General features: G+C 37.3%; 1 protein-coding gene across 2 annotated transcripts in view; it reads left to right on the forward strand.

The window, feature by feature from the left end:
• LOC131687075 (neurogenic locus protein delta) overlaps positions 1-18,683 on the forward strand; it is a 419,636-nt gene extending 400,953 nt beyond the window's left edge. For both annotated transcript variants that reach the window (XM_058971118.1, XM_058971117.1), the window contains exon 6: positions 16,560-18,683. In XM_058971118.1, the coding sequence (XP_058827101.1) occupies positions 16,560-18,291 (1,732 nt within the window). In that variant the 3' untranslated portion in view covers positions 18,292-18,683. The remainder of the gene's footprint in view (positions 1-16,559) is intronic.
• The last annotated feature ends 1,561 nt before the right edge of the window (positions 18,684-20,244 follow it).

Below are 20,244 nucleotides of genomic sequence, written 5' to 3' on the forward strand. Positions count from 1 at the left end.
AAAATGAGTGACATTATTTGACACATACGCACATACATACACACACACACATACACACACATACACACACACATACACACACATACATACATACACACACACATACAGACTTTTTCCGATCTCGACGAACTGAGTCGAATGGGATATGACACTCGGCCCTCCGGGCCGGGATTAGGTTGACGTTTTTCAGAGTGATTGCATAACCTTTCTATATGAGAAAGGCAAAAATGTGCCAAAATCCAAAAAAGTGAATCGTAGTCAAATTTTTTTTCGAGTTTGCATCAAATCTCGACGTTTCATGCACCTTGAACACATTTAGCATCAAAAATAAAAATTCAGTTTTTAATTTTTCCTATAGTTTATATGAGAAATTTCTGTGTGGCCGCACTCTGAAACCCGTAATTCCGGAACCAGAATTCCGATCGATCCAAAATTCAATAGCAGCCGATGGGAAGGTTGCACCTTTCATTTGAGACTAAGTTTGGGCAAATCGGTCCAGCCATCTCTGAGAAAAATGAGTGACATTATTTGACACATACGCACATACATACACACACACACATACACACACATACACACACATACACACACATACATACATACATACACACACACATACAGACTTTTTCCGATCTCGACGAACTGAGTCGAATGGGATATGACACTCGGCCCTCCGGGCCGGGATTAGGTTGACGTTTTTCAGAGTGATTGCATAACCTTTCTATATGAGAAAGGCAAAACCGACTTTTTAACGGAGGCCCGGAGGGCCGAGTGACATATACCATTCGATTCAGTTCGTCGAGTTCGGCAAATGTCTGTGTGTGTGTATGTATGTGTGTATGTATGTATGTGTGTGTGTATGTGTGTGTGTATGTGACCAAAAATGTCACTCATTTTTCTCAGAGATGGCTGAACCGATTTTGACAAACTTAGTCTCAAATGAAAGGTGCAACGTTTCCATAGGCTGCTATTGAATTTCTAATGGATCCGACTTCCGGTTCCGGAATTACAGGGTGATAAGTACGAACACGCAGAAAATGTCGATTTTAATAAATTCTGCAATGAATGTATAAAGGTGAAAAATTTTCCAAAATATGACCACAACTGCTTCGATTTGTAGTATTAGGTCACTAACATCCATTCAAAGTCTATTTGGCCACATTGGCCACCATCCTCGGTTCCGGAAGCCCCGGCGGAAGTATCTAAATTCAGAATAACAGTCACATCGGTTTCTCGGAGATGGCTAGACCGATTCGACTAAACTTGGCCTCAAATGAAAGGTATTGCGTCCCCGTAAATGGCTATTTAATTTCATCCCGATCCGACTTCCGGTTCCGGAGTTACAGGTTGTGGCGTGCGATCACATAGCAAATTGTGATTCAAACCGATACTCCGATGAAAGCAAAAAAGGTAAAAATTTCGCTAAAATGTCTCTCAAACAACTTAAATTTGCTGTTCTAGGTCACCGACGGCCAACCAAACTTTCGTTGACTACATTGACCACCATAAACGGTTCCGGAAGTGCCCGGGAAAAGCGGCCATCTTTCAAAATTTACGAACTCACATCAGTTTCCCGGAAATGGTTGGGCCGATTTTCACAAACTTAGTCCCAAATGATAGCTATAATATCCCCATAGATGTCTATAAAATTTCGTACGGATCGCTTATATGGTTCCGGAAATATAGACTAAACCGTCCGGTCACATATGAAATTCCCATATAAGCCGGAACTCAATTTTTTTTTTTCAAATGGGGGACCTCATGAAATTTCAGAAATCGAATTCGTATTTTTGATGCCAAACATCTTTAAAATGCATGAAACGTCAAGATTTTATGTAATCTCGAAATTTTTTTTTTATAAAAATCGACTTTTTGGGACTTTGCCGATTTCGCACCTTTTTACATTTCTTACAAAAGAAATGTATAGGATTCGCTCAAACTTTGAAAACTTTTTCCGAGGCCCGGAGGGCCGAGTCTCATATACCAATCGACTCAGCTCGACAAATTGAGACAATGTCTGTATGTGTGTGTGTGTGTGTGTGTGTATGTGTGTATGTATGTATGTACAAAATGTCATGTAATTATCTCTGCAATGGCTGAACCGATCTTAATGAAATTAGTTTCAAATGAAAGGCCTAACGTTGCCATTTGACACTATTATTTTTGATTTTCGATATGTTGTTTACTTTCTGAGATATTGGCGATTTTGTCAAAACACAGCAGGTTTTTTGCAAATAACTTTCGAACAATGCAATATTGACTGCGAAACTGCGCATAAATAGAAAGCTTGTAAAAATACCTTTCTAACAAGCTATAGATTGTCTAAATCCGTGCACGAGCGGCGGAGATATTAACCATTTTGTATTTTTAGTCCTCGCTTACCAATTTCCACTAATTAAAAATGAGATTGTTTCATACAGAGTATTGCTTTACTGGTGTTTTAGGGGCAAAACTAAACTGATTTTGAATATCGGGGTATGAAAACACATCTACGTGATTCAAGGAATTCGATGTTGAGAACATTTTGTGAATTACCTTTATAATAAATGAACTATTTCTCAAAAATCAATATACAAGTTCACTTCAAAGACAAAATAATGTGTTGATAAAGAAACAGTGGGTTCTAGTATTTATTCCTTGGATTAGGCATTGCGTTCAATCATGAGGTAAATGTTGGATGGTATATCAATACACAGATCAACAAGCAATTCACCTAGTAGTGAGATAAAAGATTTCTAATATAATTGTACTTGTGGCGTCAACGAAAGCAAGTATTTGTTTGAAGCCCAAAAATCTAGCGAAAATTTAGCTCTTTTGCAAGATTTAGGTTATACTGGTTATGACGCAAAAATCACTACTTACATTTTTTATGATAAGAATGTAAGAATCAATATATCATAATAATATACCTATAAAAATAATGTCACTACATTAACCATCATTTGCCATTCCTCACACGCCCCCCATCTCTCTCTCTCTCTCTCTCTCTCTCTCTCTCTCTGTCTCTCTCTCTCTCTCTCTCTGTCTGTCTCTCTTCTATCGTATCTATCTAGCTATTTCTAAGTTGTGTGATAAGATCTTCTGCCAATCTGAAATATTTATTAATTGTAATTGCGAAGGTTTGAGAAAACCAAACTATTTTTTGTCTGCTGCTACATCAACTCAACTTAATTCAATTGTATTCAAAGCCTGTATCTACACTATAATTAAGGAAATTCATGGCTATATCAGAAAAATATTTGGCTTAACTGGGTAATATGAAAGTTTGACGATGGAAATTTTCAAAAGAGACATTCCACGTGCGACATTTAAACTATTCGTATCTCTATTGAATTTTGAATGAAATATATGCTAAAAGACTGAAAGCTGAAGCCAGTAGGATTTCGAAGACAAAATACATGAGAAGAAGAGGTTCTAGAGACGATAATGTGAACCTCCCATCCCGAGTTCGGATTGACGGTGACGAAATCGAGATGGTCGACGAATTCATGTATTTGGGCTCACTGGCAACCGACGACAATGATAACATCAGAGAAATTCAGAGACGGATATTAGCGGGAAATCGTGCATACTTTGGACTCCAGAGGACGCTCCGGTCGAACAAAATTCGCCGCCGCATTTCAAGACGCTGATCAGATCGGTGGGCCTCTACGGCCACGAGACCTGGACTATGCTCGTGGACGACCAACGCGCCCTTGGAGTTTTCGAACGAAAGGTTTTGCGTACCATCTATGGTGGCGTGCAGATGGAACACGGAACGTGGCGCAGGCGAATGAACCATGAGTTGTATCAGCTGCACATTCGTTGTATTGGTATGAACTTTCATGAAAAATAACGGATCAAAGACCAAAAATATCCACAAATTAGATCCAGGAAAAGAAGTCTCCCAAAGTACCCACTCTCGATGGGGGATGCAACTACAATGTGTCTTCTAACTTATCGTCGTCCTTATGTGGATATACTGAGTAGTTTGAAACATTTTTTTTTCACAGTATTGGTCTGTATAGGACTTATTTATCCATATTTCCTGCACGAGAATTCCGAACGAAACAATATGAAAGCTATAAGGATGAATGGAAAGAGACTGCATTGCAATCAACTAAATGCACGGCTTTTATGCTATCGACATAGCCTAGACATTTCACACTATTTACTTCAATGCAAATAAAAACTTTGAAATATCTACCTGTCTCATTCACGAATCGCATTCTCCCTGTCGTTCTTTGCTCAAGGGACTTGAAAACACATGTGACCTTGTCTCACTTTACTATATTCAATTGTGCGTTAAAATACTGGACCTGTAAATTCTATTCTGTGCATAAATCTTTTTCGGGAATATGTGACCAAAAAGTAAACTTCGAATTCCAAAGCAAATTGAACATTCCAGGTTTCTGATAACTAATTAAGGTACAACAATAAAGTAGAAACACCAGATAATCTTAAAATGACGCCGTCAAGTAAAGACGAATGTAAACAAAAAGAATAAAACCAAAAAAAGATGGAAGCCCTAGAAAGTCCATTGCATATTTATTAGCCTTTCCTCAGAAGATAGGATTTTCAAAAACATTTCAAAACTTTCTGATGCAATGGTTCTCAAATTCGTACAATCCGGTTTATTCATCTTCTTTATTTAAAAATGTTTTTAGCTTCAAATATATGACCATTTCATTTTAATTAATTATTTCATTCAGCATCTTTTTATTCGTTTTGTTCATCTGTGTTCATTTTACTTATTTTATTCGTTTCATTCTTTGGATTCACTCTGATCAGTTTACTCTTTTTGTGCATTTTACTCATATCATTCATTTAACTTATTTTATTCATTGTTTTCATTGTATGCATTTTATTCATTTTTTCCAGTTTATTCATTTTGTCCAGTTTCTTCATTTTAATAATCTGACTACTTTTTCAGTTTTAATCATTCCATCCAAATAATTTATTTGATTCAATTTATTTCTTTATATTAATTTATAACCTTTTACCATTGTTCAATTTTTCATTTTAATCAATGCATTTGATTCTGCTCATTTTCTTCTTTTTATTCATTTTATCACTTCAGCTCATTTTGTTTATTTGATTCGTTTGTTTTATTTATGCATTTCATTTATTTTTTACTTTATTCATTTTGTTCATCCATTCTTTTTATTCATTTGATCCATTTCATTAATTTGATTCATTGTATTAACTGGATGAATTAAATCAATTTGATTCATTTAATTCATTCGATCAATTTGATTTATCTGATTTATTTGATTTGATTTATTTGATTCATGTGATTCATGTGATTCATGTGATTCATGTGATTCATGTGATTCATTTGATTCATTTGATTCATTTGATTCATTTGATTCATTTGATTCATTTGATTCATTTGATTCATTTGATTCATTTGATTCATTTGATTCATTTGATTCATTTGATTCATTTGATTCATTTGATTCATTTGATTCATTTGATTCATTTAATTCATTTGATTCATTTGATTCATTTGATTCTTTTAATTCATTTGATTCAATTGATTCATTTGATGCATTTTATTCATATTTTTAATTTTATGCATTTAATGTTCAGTCATTCGTTTTATTCCATTCAATTTGTTAGTATGAGTCAATTTATTCTATTAATCTTATAACTATTTCTAAATATAATCTTAATTTTTATTTAATAACCTAATCTAATTTGATTCGTATATATTATAATTTTGATTCACATTAATTTTTTTTACTCATTTTATGAATTTAAAAACCTATTATTTCATTTTTTGCTTTACTTTTTTATTTCGGTCGTTTTGTTGATTTCTATATTTTTTTCAGTTTATTCGAGATTGTATTCGTGCAAGACTAGAAACTGTTTTCATCCCACCTCTAGTTGTGTGCTTACTTCTCGTGAGTTCTGCAAACTAATCCAATAGAGAAATGTGTAAGAAATGTCTCATCTCACTGCTAGGTGGATTAAATCGGTTTTTTTCAGTTCAATATTACCGTGGCTGTTTTTTCTTTTTCAAAATTTTAGAACTCGAATAATGATATTTTCCTGTATATAGTTGTCATGTGATGTATAATAATAAAATGTAATATATGCATTTAAAAGTTTTTAATGAATATAAACAACGCACACATTCTCGTGATTCATGATTGAGAAAGGCACAATTGCACCGCTAGGTGGATTAAAATAGGTGTTTGCATATTATTTTTACTTTTCACCGAACTAAATAGGTATTTTCTAATTTCCTTTTTTATTTCGACTATGTTAGTCACATTTTCTTTTTTACATTTTAACGACATTCAATTAGCTAGAGATTACTGGGTAGGGAAAGTTATGACACTTAGAGCCATAGCACTCAAGTGAGAGCAAGGATATGAAGTAAACAGATCGGAAAACTGGAGTGGCAGGGTCATTAGAACAGGCTTAATATGCTAATGAGGGTCGAGCTTAGGCAGAATAACTGTGAATCACCCGAGTTCACTAACATGTGTCCTGATACAGCTAGATGTATCTATCTTTACCGTGGCAACCGACAAAAATTAAGCCACGCAAGATCACCACTGAAAACCTGTCGACGATTAGCATCAATCTTAATGATGATTGCTGCTGTTCATCTCTGTTTGCCTTACGCATGCCGGGATATATTTTTATTAGACTATTGTCACTGTGCTTACAGTCGTAGCGGGTTTGCTACATTGTGTAAGTTAATGGCTGTGTCCACAGCGGCTACCCACCGCTACTGATGGATTCCCATCAGTTTCTTTTTCTTTTTTCCTTTTTTATTTCGACTATGTTAGTCACATTTTCTTATTTTCTAAATTTTGTGTGAATACCTACCTTATTTCGCTAAAAGTATAGCAACCTCTAAAATGAGTAACAAGCAGAATAAAAGTAGTTTTGGTATCACACGACTATTCTAATTTTCACTAGTCAGAGTAACAATGACTATTGTTCCCAGTATGATATGAGTTATTGGAATATGGAATGGACCGAAATCAAAGTCGCAGGAACAGAAATTGCTTCGTAAATCCGTTATAAATATACTAGAAGGTGAAAATTGGATTTGAACTTAAAGTTTCAAAATCGGACAGGAGCTTTTCGATTATGTCCTATAGAATAAAAACCGTAAAAAGTATATCCGGTTCTTACAAAGGGCTTTTCTTTATCCAACTTTTAATCTTGAATGTAAAGTTGTACGGAATTTCCTGAGAGCAAATTATACTGGAGGTTCATACTTGCCGACTTTTTCGGGTGAGAATATTCGAAGCGATTCTCATGCTCAAGGATCTCTGTACGATTTTTACGCTTGATGTTTATATTCGATTTTTACATGCTAAGATATCTGGAGTGGGTTCTACAAATTATGTTTTATCCTTGCGACTTTTATTTTCGGTCTCTCAAATGTAAATGCAAGATTCTTTAATCCTCTGGAAGTTGCGCTTATGGCCCACTGAACGGGCCCACTGCTGGTGCCCTAAGACGATTTCGCTAGATTTTCAGAGCAGCGTGCACTCAGTGCACTAGCGCGACTGTCGAAAGGTTAAAAAACCTTAAATGAACATCATACATTCGATAAAACGAAAAAACTCATATTTCGTCCGGGTTAAAATGATTTGGGAAAAAACCCCGTTAAAACCCAAAAATAAAAACCCGGGAAGATTGGGAAGATTCTTCCCAACGGTACATCACTGCACGCAACAGATCGTCTCCTACGAGCTGTTTGGAAAGAGATCCTTCGTTACCGAAAGGATTGGATCCCTGTGGAATTGCAGGTACGTCTGTACTCAACAAATCTCCTTAAATTTCTCCATCCTCCCCTTGTTGGTTGTCGGGAGGAGGCACTGCCTGTTCGTCACTGAAATGATTGTCATAAACTGCCAGAACTTCCTCCAACAACCCTCAAATTTCCTGATTGACCTCCCCTGCCGCATAATTTCGGATAACCTGGAGCCGAGACCCCAAATGAAGCAACCGTGTTCGGCGAATCTCCTTGTTTGGGCATCTGTACTGGAGATCTTCCTTGATTGTAAGCAATTTACCAAGGCAGATCTCCTTTTCTTCACCCACGTCACCGCGAAAAGTACGGACTAATTCCCTCCGAGTCGACCGCTCATGCGACAAAATTCCCCGAAGACGCCGCTGTCGCTGGACACCCGAAAGATCCGAATCGGGAGAGATAACAATGCTTCGAGATAGCAACTCCAAATCCAGCTCATCGAAATGCAAATGATCGACGCGCATGAACACACACACTTGGTTGAATTTCTCCAACGCCATAGTAACTCGCGCTATATTGGAAGAAATCACCAAGACACAAAGCATGTAAGTACTGGTACGGTAAAATTTCAATTTTTCACCCACTAACGATTCCCTTAAAATTTCAGGAAATCAAGCTGCTCCAAAAATGTCTCAAACCGGATTGAAAATTCAAGGCGATTGGCCACCGCAACCAAATGAATGACAATAACCTTCAAACAACTCGTCCGACAGACCAAACACAAACAACGCAATCCACAAATTCGGACAAAAAAGGAAAATGCAAAACTCAAAAAACAATACCAAAAATGTAAATAAACAATAATACGACAGCGGAACAATATTGCGGAAGAAACCTCACCACTGTTCTACGAAAATTCTCGTTTTAGTAGAAGCACCCCACACTCCGGAAGAAAAAAATATTTTCCAAAATAGGAAAATATTTTTGCCTTTCTCAATAGAAAGGTATTGCAATTGCTCTGAAAACCGACTTTTTAACGGAGGCCCGGAGGGCCGAGTGACATATACCATTCGATTCAGTTCGTCGAGTTCGGCAAATGTCTGTGTGTGTATGTATGTGTGTATGTATGTATGTGTGTATGTGCGTCTGTGTGTGTATGTGACCAAAAATGTCACTCATTTTTCTCAGAGATGGCTGAACCGATTTTGACAAACTTAGTCTCAAATGAAAGGTGCAACGTTCCCATAGGCTGCTATTGAATTTATAATGGATCCGACTTCCGGTTCCGGAATTACAGGGTTATGAGTACGAACACGCAGAAAATGTCGATTTTAATAAATTCTGCAATGAATGTATAAAGGTGAAAATTTTTCCAAAATATGACCACAACTACCTCGATTTGTAGTATTTGGTCACTAACATCCATTCAAAGTCTATTTGGCCACATTGGCCACCATCATCGGTTCCGGAAGCCCCGGCGGAAGTATCTAAATTCAGAATAACAGTCACATCGGTTTCTCGGAGATGGCTAGACCGATTTGATCAACTTAGTCTCAAATGAAAGGAAACTGATATTAAATTCCATCTCCATCCGACTTCCGGCTCCGGAGTTACGGGTTGTGGAGTGCGATCACATAGAAAACTCCGATTCTAACCGATACCGCGATGAATGCAAAAAGGTGCTCTTATATATACTTATCAAGTGTAATAAGAATGAAAGACATTTCCATAATGTTATATTGTACGAACCAGCTATTAAATCATAGTTTGGAGAAATGAGAAAGGTACAATTGCACCTCTAGGTGGATTAAAACAGGTTTCTTCAGTGTGTTTTGTGCTGTGCGCCAAATGTAAGTAGGGGTTTGCCCGCTACACGGGTTCTTGTTTGCCCGGCGGACCCTTCTTTTCAGGGCGGCCTAGGTGCTTCTACCGGAATTTCGGATTTTCGTATCAAAACAAACAAAAAGGGTAAAAACAAATAAACTAAATTTTTTAACGTGTTTATTGTCCTCCTACTCTCCCTTCACTTATCTGCGCGCTGATGCTCGATCTGCTGCTACTGGCGACGAGCGGTACCTTCCGACCGGCCGGGTCAACAACGGCCGCGTTCTCCTTCGGCTGCTTTGGCAGCTGTCTTTAACAATTAGCTAGGGAGGTGAGCTTTGCTCCTTTGTTGGAACCTCCCTAGCGACGGTGACGAAATATCGTCGGATTCGCTTGCTCCTAGCAAGGAATCCGGAAGACACCACAGTGTTCTTCCCAGGCGGAGCCGTTGTCCTACCTGCTTCCCTCTCCTTGGCTGTTAGCTGTAGAGGAGAGCAAGGCTCGTTCGGCTTATCCTCTACAGCGAGAGGGGCGGATGCTCAGGATCTTTAACGATTAGCCGGGGAAGCGAAAACTCCTTTGAACTTAGCTGTCCCACTTCGGTGATCCAGCATCACTCTACTGAGTACCCGGACCACGGGCCGGCACTTTCCGACAGGACTTTTTACTATCGCACGCGCGCACTAAACTATTTAACAGGGGCGCGAAACTGTTCCGAAAAAAAACCACAGCAATTTTCTGGACGTCTGATTGCCACCGTGGTCCGTCACTTTCTGACGTATCACGATGGCCGCCTTTCGCACTCGACCGAAAACACCAACACAAAAAAAACGTCCCGCCGCATAGCTGTCATCACCTATGCGCAGCATAGCCAGTACACTTATTTCAGCAGTAGGAGAGCGGTGGCCTACCTAAGCCCTATGTTAATTATTTACAATTGTCAAACAAAATTTACTACACCTATCTGCACAAACAAAACCGTTCACAAACGCGAAACTATATAAAAATTTACAAACTATATGTGAACGGTATCGAACAGCGGTGAGCATAACTTTAAGTAAACAAATACAATCTACGGAGTGTATACACAAATAAGGGTATATTTCCACCCAGTGCTAAATTGTTTCCCTGACGGGTTACACATGAAAGAGCAGACTGTTGGCAACATCTCTAATTTTTTATAAAGTGTTTGATGCATTGTCTCCATTTTTAGATACCAAAATATATGACGCGGAAAACCCGCCAACTTACTCCGGCCCCGGGGTAAGTTGGCGGTATGTGAGCATACGCCAAAAACTAAGCAGTCAAATGGAGATTCAATTACTTCAAGGGTCCTTTTGGAACGTGCTGAATGTCTATTCGAGAAAACTGTATATTAATCGACATTTGCTATTATATTTCAGTTTCACTACCCCGGCATTTTGACTTTGACGCGTACTGCAAATTTTCGAAATTCTTTATGCAATTGGCCGAAAAAAATGTCTCCTACATTGGCGAGATACACAAGAAAAAGATTTTCTTACTTTGGAGTGAATTCCAGAAATAAATTTTTTTGATGATTTTTTTTGCACTGTAAATAGTACCGCCAAATTGCCCCGCGTGCAGCACGGTTAGCTTACCCCAACCGCATATTTTATTAAAAACTATGTAAAAATAACTTTTGTTTGTGGATAGAAGTAATATCTATAAAGATACTGAAACAAGTACTGAAAGCTTTTTTCACGCGCTATCGAAAATATATAATCATTCGGGAAATAGATTGAAAATCGCCCTAAATAACGCAAAGTATTTAAAATTTTGAAAATTTACTTGGTATGCTTGAAAACACAATATCACCCACAACTTTCACCAAACAAATCGTTTTGCAACAATTGGATAACGGGTTTCACATAACTTGAGGTACACAAGAAAAGACAGCGCTATATGTCTAATAGAAACAGAGAAAAAGGGACTTACCCCAACCGCCAACTAGCACCGGGCTCTCCTATCCCAGAACTGGAACATGCTTCTGGGGGGAGAGGGCGTAAATTTTGGTCAATTTTTGCGTTTCGTAATTTATGAATGGTCTCCAAGTCGTGTGAATTTGAGGAATGGTTTAATTTATCATCTACTTAGTTCACTGCTGTGCAATGTTGCTGTAATCTTTTCGCATTATTTTGTATAATTTACAGTTAATGGTTTATATTTATTTTTCTATTGTATGATTGCTCTGTTATTTATATTGAGATGAGAGTTAAATCAGTTGTACACATGGAGTGGTGAACCCATTTTCAGTATATTCTTATCTAAACTCTACCCATTTGAAACCGTTGGTTAGCATCTTTGTTTCACATATTATCTCGAATGAGTTGCTCGTTCAAGTTACCATTTCGTTTAAACACGTGTATTCGCTAATTAACAAGCCACTTTTGTTACTTATATCTTTCTTATGAATGAAGTAAAGGGATGAATTTCAATCTATACGAATTCCATTGATCGTTAACTGATACGAAATATTGTTTCGTGTAAGTTGACTAGATTGGCTAGCATTATGTTTATTTGTTTATTTGGAGTAGTGAAAAGCCTCCTGGAGCTGAAATTCTTGCAACCTTCCAATCTCGCTCTCCAGGCGGCATAAAACCTCCTCATCTTTTGTATCAACAGATTACACATTTCCAAATGATACATTTCATTGACTGATACTATACAATTAACATTAACAGAACCTCATTTATATCTAAGGACAAGTACTAGAGCTATGACTATCGAGACAGGGAGTTTAGAAATAATTGTTTTACAGCACTACGTGACAGGTGAAAATCGAAAACATTGGAGCAACGATTGAATAGACGGCACATGCTAATGAATGGCTGATTATAGCCGTAATTAGTTCTGGCTCGAGGGATTCTTAAAAATGAATAAAATCTAAGAATACGACGATGAATGTCAAAATCCACAAGTTGCAGAAGATCAGAACAATCGATTCTTGATTGAAGCAGATCAGCAATGAAAACTGCCTTAGCAACGTCTCGACGAACAGACAGCAAATCGAGGTCGATAAGTTGACAACGGTCTTGGTAACACGGTAGGTTTAGCGGGTCCCTCCATGGTAGCTTACGAAGAGCAAAGTGAACAAACTTTCGCTGAATAGCTTCAATGCGCTGGACATCGATTTGGTAATGAGGTGACCAAACCACTGCTGCATATTCGAGAGTAGAGCGAACCAGAGCACAATAAAGTGCTTTCAAGCAATGTATATCGCTGAAGTTTTTAGTAACTCGAAAAATGAATCCAAGGAGCTTGGAGGCCTTTGAAATGACGTATTCCATATGATCCTTAAAATTTAGTTTGGGATCTAGAATAACTCCTAAGCCCTTTACAGAAGATTCACGCTTAATAATATTTTTCGAAATATTGTAGTCGTATGTAATTGTCGAGCGTTCGCGAGTGAATTGACTAGATGTTACGTGCTATGTTATTTTTATTCAATTTCCTCAAGCATTACCAAAAATTCTTTATAATGCACTCTCGTTTAAACCAACAACCTATCGCAAATTATGTATACAATTTATAAATCTGCAAACAACCCATCAAAACAACAGTAGATGGTCATAGCAAAAACAACGTATTGTATTTTATTTCCCTATAAAATACTCATTAATTATCGTAAATTGTTTTTGGCAATTTAGTTTTTTTTTGCTGAAAACGGACCACTGCGACCAACATTTGGATCTACCCTCTTTTATATGTATAAGTTAGCTGTAGTTTTTTTTAGTTTTATTATATAAAACAAAATAATATTGAAATGTGTATCCCCCTAGTTTTAAGAAATTCAAAATGTAAAACAATGAAAAAATGGCACCTTTAAGCTAACGCATACGTGCCTTATCAAATAAACAAATTGAAAAAAAAAACATTTGGATCAACTACGACATATTACTATTGATGAATGATTGTGTTTATTGAGATACACACTCTTCCCAGCTGGGCACTTCGGATGAAGTTTATTACCTGTTTGGCATTTGCAGTCCAAATATCTAAAGGTTTCGTGTTGCTTTATCCAGGACTATAATTCTGCGTTTCATAAGTACACTGCATTCGCAGAGCAAATGCTGTGATGTTTCACTTTCCGATCCGCATGAATCGTTTGTAATTTTACCAATCTTCATAAGATGATATTTACTCGGACAGTTTCCGGTAAGCAGTTCTGTCATGATGTATAATTCTTTTTTTTTTTAGGGGTGGGGGCGTTGGGGTAAGGGTTTCAGCATGAAAAACACTTTTTTTGCAAAATTTTTTAGAACATTTCGTGAAGCGAATACTGTCAATACTGTTGTACATTATAGTGCACCATTTCAATAACATGCTGTAATTTTTCTATGCAAAATATCGACAAACGACTCGGTGACGAAGCTTTGGTAGAGCGTCTCTGGAAAAAACATGATTTGCGGTGTTACTTGCCATTCAAAAACTACTTAACCGATTTCTTTCAAACACATTCTAGGTAAAAAATACCTAACCCCTACTTTGAGTTTTTAAGCTATTTCTTTGATTAAGGGGGTGTTTACTCATTAAAAGGCGGAATTTTTCGTCAAAAATAAAAAATATATTTAAAACTAGCTAGGTAATACCCATCGCGCGTGTTGCTATGCCTTTCAACGAAATAGGAAGAAAACACAACTTGCTCCGAAGCGTCATCTGGCGGGCAAATAATCCCCATTCAATAGCACACAAACACGCTCCACAACAAATGCCTACTATGTATGAATTTTTATGGCGTTATTGTTATTGAAATGATACATTATAATGTACAAAAGTTTTGATCAATTCGCTTCACGCAAAGTTCTAAAAAAATCGCAAAAAGTGTTTTTTCACCTTTACCCTCTTAATCTAAGCAACTCCAGGCTTTTCTTATCGTTAGGTGAAATCAATTTCTTTAATTGTCGCAGTCCAGTTACGGTACTCCAATTGTTGTTTATAGCTGTGATCTCCCACTTCTTCAGCTCCATTTTGAGGGCACTCGATGAGAATCCACAGAATGGTTCTGGTCCGATAAAATTAGTGGAAGACCCTCTTCTTGTTAACTCATCGGCTTTATCATTCCCTGCAACTCCACAATTTCCTGGAATCCAGTATAGATTGACATGATTTTTCTCCGCCAATTATCGAAGTGCAAGAATGCACACCCATACTAGCTTTGAACGACATGTAGGAGCCCTTAGAGCATTTAGTGCTGCTTGACCATCTGAGAAAATGCAGATATTTGAATACTGGTATCTTCTCTTGGCAATTTGGGTACCATTGCCACAAAGATAATAAAACATTGACAAAAGACGTTAATCCCATCTTTAGAGATACAAAAATATTATTGCGTTGAGACCAGAACGTGTTTCTAATATATAAAATCTTCATGCATATCGATATCTGGAGCAGATCGAAATTCATTTCACTACTAGAATATTATTTTCTTATTTTCAAAACATGATAAAATCACGAGAGATCACGAAGCGTTCATTTTAAACGCAAGATGTTTTCCGTAATCCAATAAGGTAACATACCTTTTTTACAAGAAAAAAGTGACAAAAATTTGAATTGATAAAGATTGATAAAGCAATGATTTTATTATATCTAAGGTATAGTTTTTTGATAGTACATTTTTCATAATAAAAAAACAAAGGTAGGTTTATAAAACTTATTGATAATTGGTATAGCTTTTTCCTCAAAACATTTTTAACAGATTTGCTATGATCACGATGAAAGTCCACCATATGAACTAAAATTCTAAAACTCAAAAACTTATTAGTATAGGAGTATTCCTCGTTCCTTAACGCTTAAATAAATAAATATTTTGAAATTTTCTATCAAAATTTCTGCATTAGGGAACTTTTTTCCAAATAAACAATTAAATTTTCTCTCCCTCCCCCTTTTTATATCTCAGTAATAACATGATTGAACAGCGAACACCCATGAACATTCGGTAAACGGGTCTAAGCAACATGCAAAGTAACACTGATAAACCAAGTGAACAGGTTTCTAAAGTACTGTTCGCTTACATGAGTTCCAGAGACAGAAAGCGAAAATAAAAGAAAGGGACCATCCATAAATGACATTTTTTGAGTGATTTTTAACACCCCCTCCCCATCGTAGGATTTCGTCACAAACCTCTAAATACCCCCTGGTAATTAAGTATCTTGACGAAAACTGTACCCCCCCCCCCCTCTTGGCCCCGCAAAATTAAAAAAAGAAATAAAAGGCGATGTTAGTTTTTCCCTTTTAAAAAGCTACGTAGCATGACATGAACCTCTACTCCCTGTCGTCACACATCATTACAAAATACAAAACTCCCCCTCCTCCATATAATGCTACGTCATATATGGATGATCCCAAACGAAAATTTCCACTGCACAGGGAAGCGATGATGTAGCATGTATGTGTAAAGAGCTTTCGGGTGAACGTCAATCGGGTAAATGACTTTTAAGGCGAATGACATTCGGGTGAATGTGATAGAACCGCTCATTCTACCCCGGATAGAAAATGTTTTCTTGAAAAGTGATTTATGATGAATACGTAGTGTGCATAATAACTGCAACATAATGGAACTAATCGCAAGTAAAATTAATACTACGGATGAATCAAATGAAAAACAAGCAACTATATATTTGAACTTTATTTTGTGGCACCGATATCTTACAACGAATGGAACAAATTGCATCGTAGAGCAACTTCTTCAATTTTATCGATATTCTAATGGGATTTTTTGAATTATTTTGAAAAACTTACATTGTCATTTCTTTATTCAAAGGTATTTTTACTCACATTCAGACAAAATAACTTTTTATATGTTCTTCAATTTTATCGATATTCTAATGGGATTTTTTGAATTATTTTGAAAAACTTACATTGTCATTTCTTTATTCAAAGGTATTTTTACTCACATTCAGACAAAATAACTTTTTATATGTTTAAAGGGTGCTTCAATGGCCATCAATGTTTCCTTGGCTTAAAACACCTGAAATATATTTACTGACTTTATTGTATTTTTTCTTCATTGCAGATGTCAATCCGGCTGGAAAGGAGTTCTGTGTGATGAGTGTGAGCCGTATCCTGGTTGTATGCATGGAACTTGCAAAAAACCTTGGGAGTGCCTCTGCAACGAAGGATGGGGAGGTTTATTTTGCAACCAGGACTTGAACTTTTGTACGAACCACAAACCGTGCCAAAATGGTGGCACCTGTTTCAATACCGGTCAGGGTTCATACACATGTCAATGCCCTCCAGGTTACACGGGAACTGATTGTGAAGTTCGGATCAGTGATTGTGCAGCAACTCCTTGCCTGAACGGAGGTGTGTGTCATGACCAGAAACCTAATGGTGGTTACAGATGCGATTGCCCCAAAGGTTGGATTGGGGCACACTGTGAAAAGGATACAATAACATGTGCGGAGAAACCATGCATGCATGGAATTTGCAGGGATACCAATATAGGGTTTAAATGTGAATGCCCAGTAAGTTATAATGGAACCACCTGCGAAATACATGTCGACGAATGCAATCCGAATCCTTGTGAAAACGGGGGTTTATGCTCCAATAAAGGCGACACATTTAAATGTCAATGTTCCAGTGGATACAATGGTATACGGTGTGAAATAAATATCGACGACTGTCTAGGTATTCCTTGTCTCAACGGAGGATCGTGTGTGGACATGATAAATCAATTTCGATGTCAATGCGTTCCAGGTTTTATTGGTTCGCTATGTGAAAACAAAGTAGATCTATGCTTAACAAAGCCTTGCGCAAATGGAGGAACATGTACAAACTTGAATAATGACTACAGTTGCAGGTGTCGGGCAGGTTTTACCGGTAAAGATTGTAGTGTTGACGTGGATGAGTGCAGTTCATCGCCATGCAAAAATGGTGGCACATGCGTTAATAGAGTTAATAGTTTTCAATGCGTTTGTGCGGGTGGATTCCGTGGGGCAACCTGTGAAGAAGAAGCCCTGTCGGCCAACTGGGACTCAGCAGCTGGAAGCATATCAGCACATATTGCCAGTGTACATCATGAAGCACAAAGCGGAAGAAGTGACGGGCTCAGTAGTAGTCAGATTGTGTTGATTGCTATTTTTTCCGTGGCTACGCCTTTGGCCGCGTTCATAGCGACTGCTGTCGTGATTTGTATGAAACGTAAACGGCGCAGGGAGCAGGAAAAAGACGATGCTGAAGCACGCAAACAAAATGAACAAAACGCCTCACATATGACGCATCACCATCAAAACTCGATGTCATCGAAAAGAAGCAGCAATAGCGCCCTTACTAATCTCGATACATCCCATCATATGATTAAAAATACATGGGACAAAAGTGTGAATAATATGGCTACTTCAGCGAGCTTGGACGAGGGTTGCCTGATGAACAGCAATTTATATAGTGGTATTACCGGTGCGTTTGGAGAGACAAATTCAAGCAGTAGTGAACAGTGTTATCATGCGACAGCTATTCCGACTACTTTACAACGTGCCAGATCACAGAAGCAACTAAATACCGATCCGATGGTGATACATCGTACGTCTCAGATGATTGTGGGACAGTCGTCACAATTGCCATCAGTCGGACCTATAGGAGTTCCTGCTTCTTCTACCTCATCGACTGCTCCTGCGGCCAGTACCAAAGAGACGTTATTAGAAAAACGAATATCGGTACTTTCCGATGCTAGTTTATGTAACACTCGGTGGAGTACAGGCCTGCAATCCCGACAAACTGTTGGCCCGTGCAGTCCACCGCACATTTAGGATCTTATAGGATTTTTAAATTATTTTCAGTTTTTCTAAAGAGATCTCTTTCGTTTAGTGCAAACGAATACGTTTCAACTTTAATTTAATAAGTATGATAATCAAAAAAAAAATATAAATGGCGGCAGGTTGAAATGTAAAATCATAATTTCAATAATTTCGTTGATATTCTTAGCTGAACAAAAATTGAACAGCGGAGTAAAAATCGTAAGTCAAGAATTTTAGAGCGTCATACAAATAGACGAACAGGGTTTTTGATATATTGTGCATTGTAAATTTTTAGGTTCATGATCGGAGTACGTCTAACTCAAAATTTTTTAAATGAGCCGCTTGCTTCGATTTCGCTTAGGCATAGATCTCGATTATATGCTTTTAGTTTTCTTTTTTACAAAGGTTGGCATTAAATGAAGAAAGAAAACGTCTCCCTTTTCACCAATTACCATCTGAAAATCAAAGCGGAGATCGAAAGAATATTTGAAATCCCATGTAAATATTTAATATTAAGATATATCTTGAATTGATTGTCCGCTTGTTCTCGCTTGACCTTTCATATAGTATAGTTTTTAATTAGCTTATGTAAATACTAATTTGACTGATAGGAAATAAAAATGTATGAGCTTGAAGGGAAGGAACTGTATCCAAATATGTTGCTTTTGAATATTCGAGTTTTTACTTATGAAGCTGCATAAAAATAACTATTATTATTTTAATTTTATCAACTAAAAGTCACGTGTTTCCAACGCATTTATTGTACGTTTTTTCAACCTTGATAGACCATATATTTCAAGAAGAAGAAAGAGGTGTTAACGTTCCATGCGGAAACATTGACAAAATAAATCCTATAAGAGGCCATCCGTTTACCACGTTGACAATTTAAGGGGGTGGGTAGTGACTACAACAGTCTACACTCATCCACGAAAAGGGGGTAGGGGTTTCGAAATTGTCCACGTGGACTCTTATTTTTTTTTTTGGTTAGGGGCAGTTAATAAACCACGTAGTCTTAAACACAGATGGGACAGTGGGGTCTAGCAAAAGTCTACGTTTGTCTCCGTGCCCGGGTGGGGGAGGGAGGTTTGCAAAAGTCTACCTAGACTGATTTTTTGTTATTATCGTCTTACGAATGATAAATGGTATTTAAAGAGAGTTGTGCTCATTACATTAATCGATTCAGCTAGATGTGTTTATGCAGACACTTCGAAGTTAGTAAACTATTGAGGTAACTATTTGGGTATGGCTTTGTTTGTTGATCACAGCTCCTTTTTAGTTTCATTTGGGGTCCCAGATAACTGCGCAAAATTTGGGGTCAAATGGTTTTGACCAGGCGTAGCACATTGCGTAATTTGTATGGAAATTAGTGTGGGAAAACCTACTTTTTTGCATTTTCAATTCTACAGATTATAATTCTTCCTGCTGTATGCCAATAATTAGCTAGAAGTGTAGTCCAGGATATGCTGAGCAGCTTTGCCGAAGCTTGCATGGTGTTAGAATGTATCTAAACAAGTTATAGCTGTTCAAAGTTCGATACATCGAATTAAATGTCAAAACTCATTTTTTTGCAAACAGCGGGTGTACCAATGATATTTCATATGACATACCAAAATAACATCATATATTTTAGATTCACCACATTGGTATGTTTGGATGAATTAATCAAAAGGCTTAGCTCAATTTCATAAGCGCAGGTAATTGAGGAATAGGGCGTAGCGAGTGGGAGGGGTAGAAATTCGAACTGAAGTAGCTAACATAGAAATTCGAACTGAAGTAGCTGAAATATTGTCGAGCTGGAATGTTCAGGAATTATTTTAGAACAATTGCACTATATCGTGTGTATATTAGTAACAATAAAACGAAACATACTATATCCCTCTGCAATGACTTATATTTATGGAAGTAACGTTACAAACTGAATTAACTGATGTCGAGTTGATATGTTGGAGGATGCATTGATTATAT

This window comes from Topomyia yanbarensis, chromosome 3 (assembly GCF_030247195.1).
Source record: "Topomyia yanbarensis strain Yona2022 chromosome 3, ASM3024719v1, whole genome shotgun sequence".
Lineage (NCBI taxonomy): Eukaryota > Metazoa > Arthropoda > Insecta > Diptera > Culicidae > Topomyia > Topomyia yanbarensis.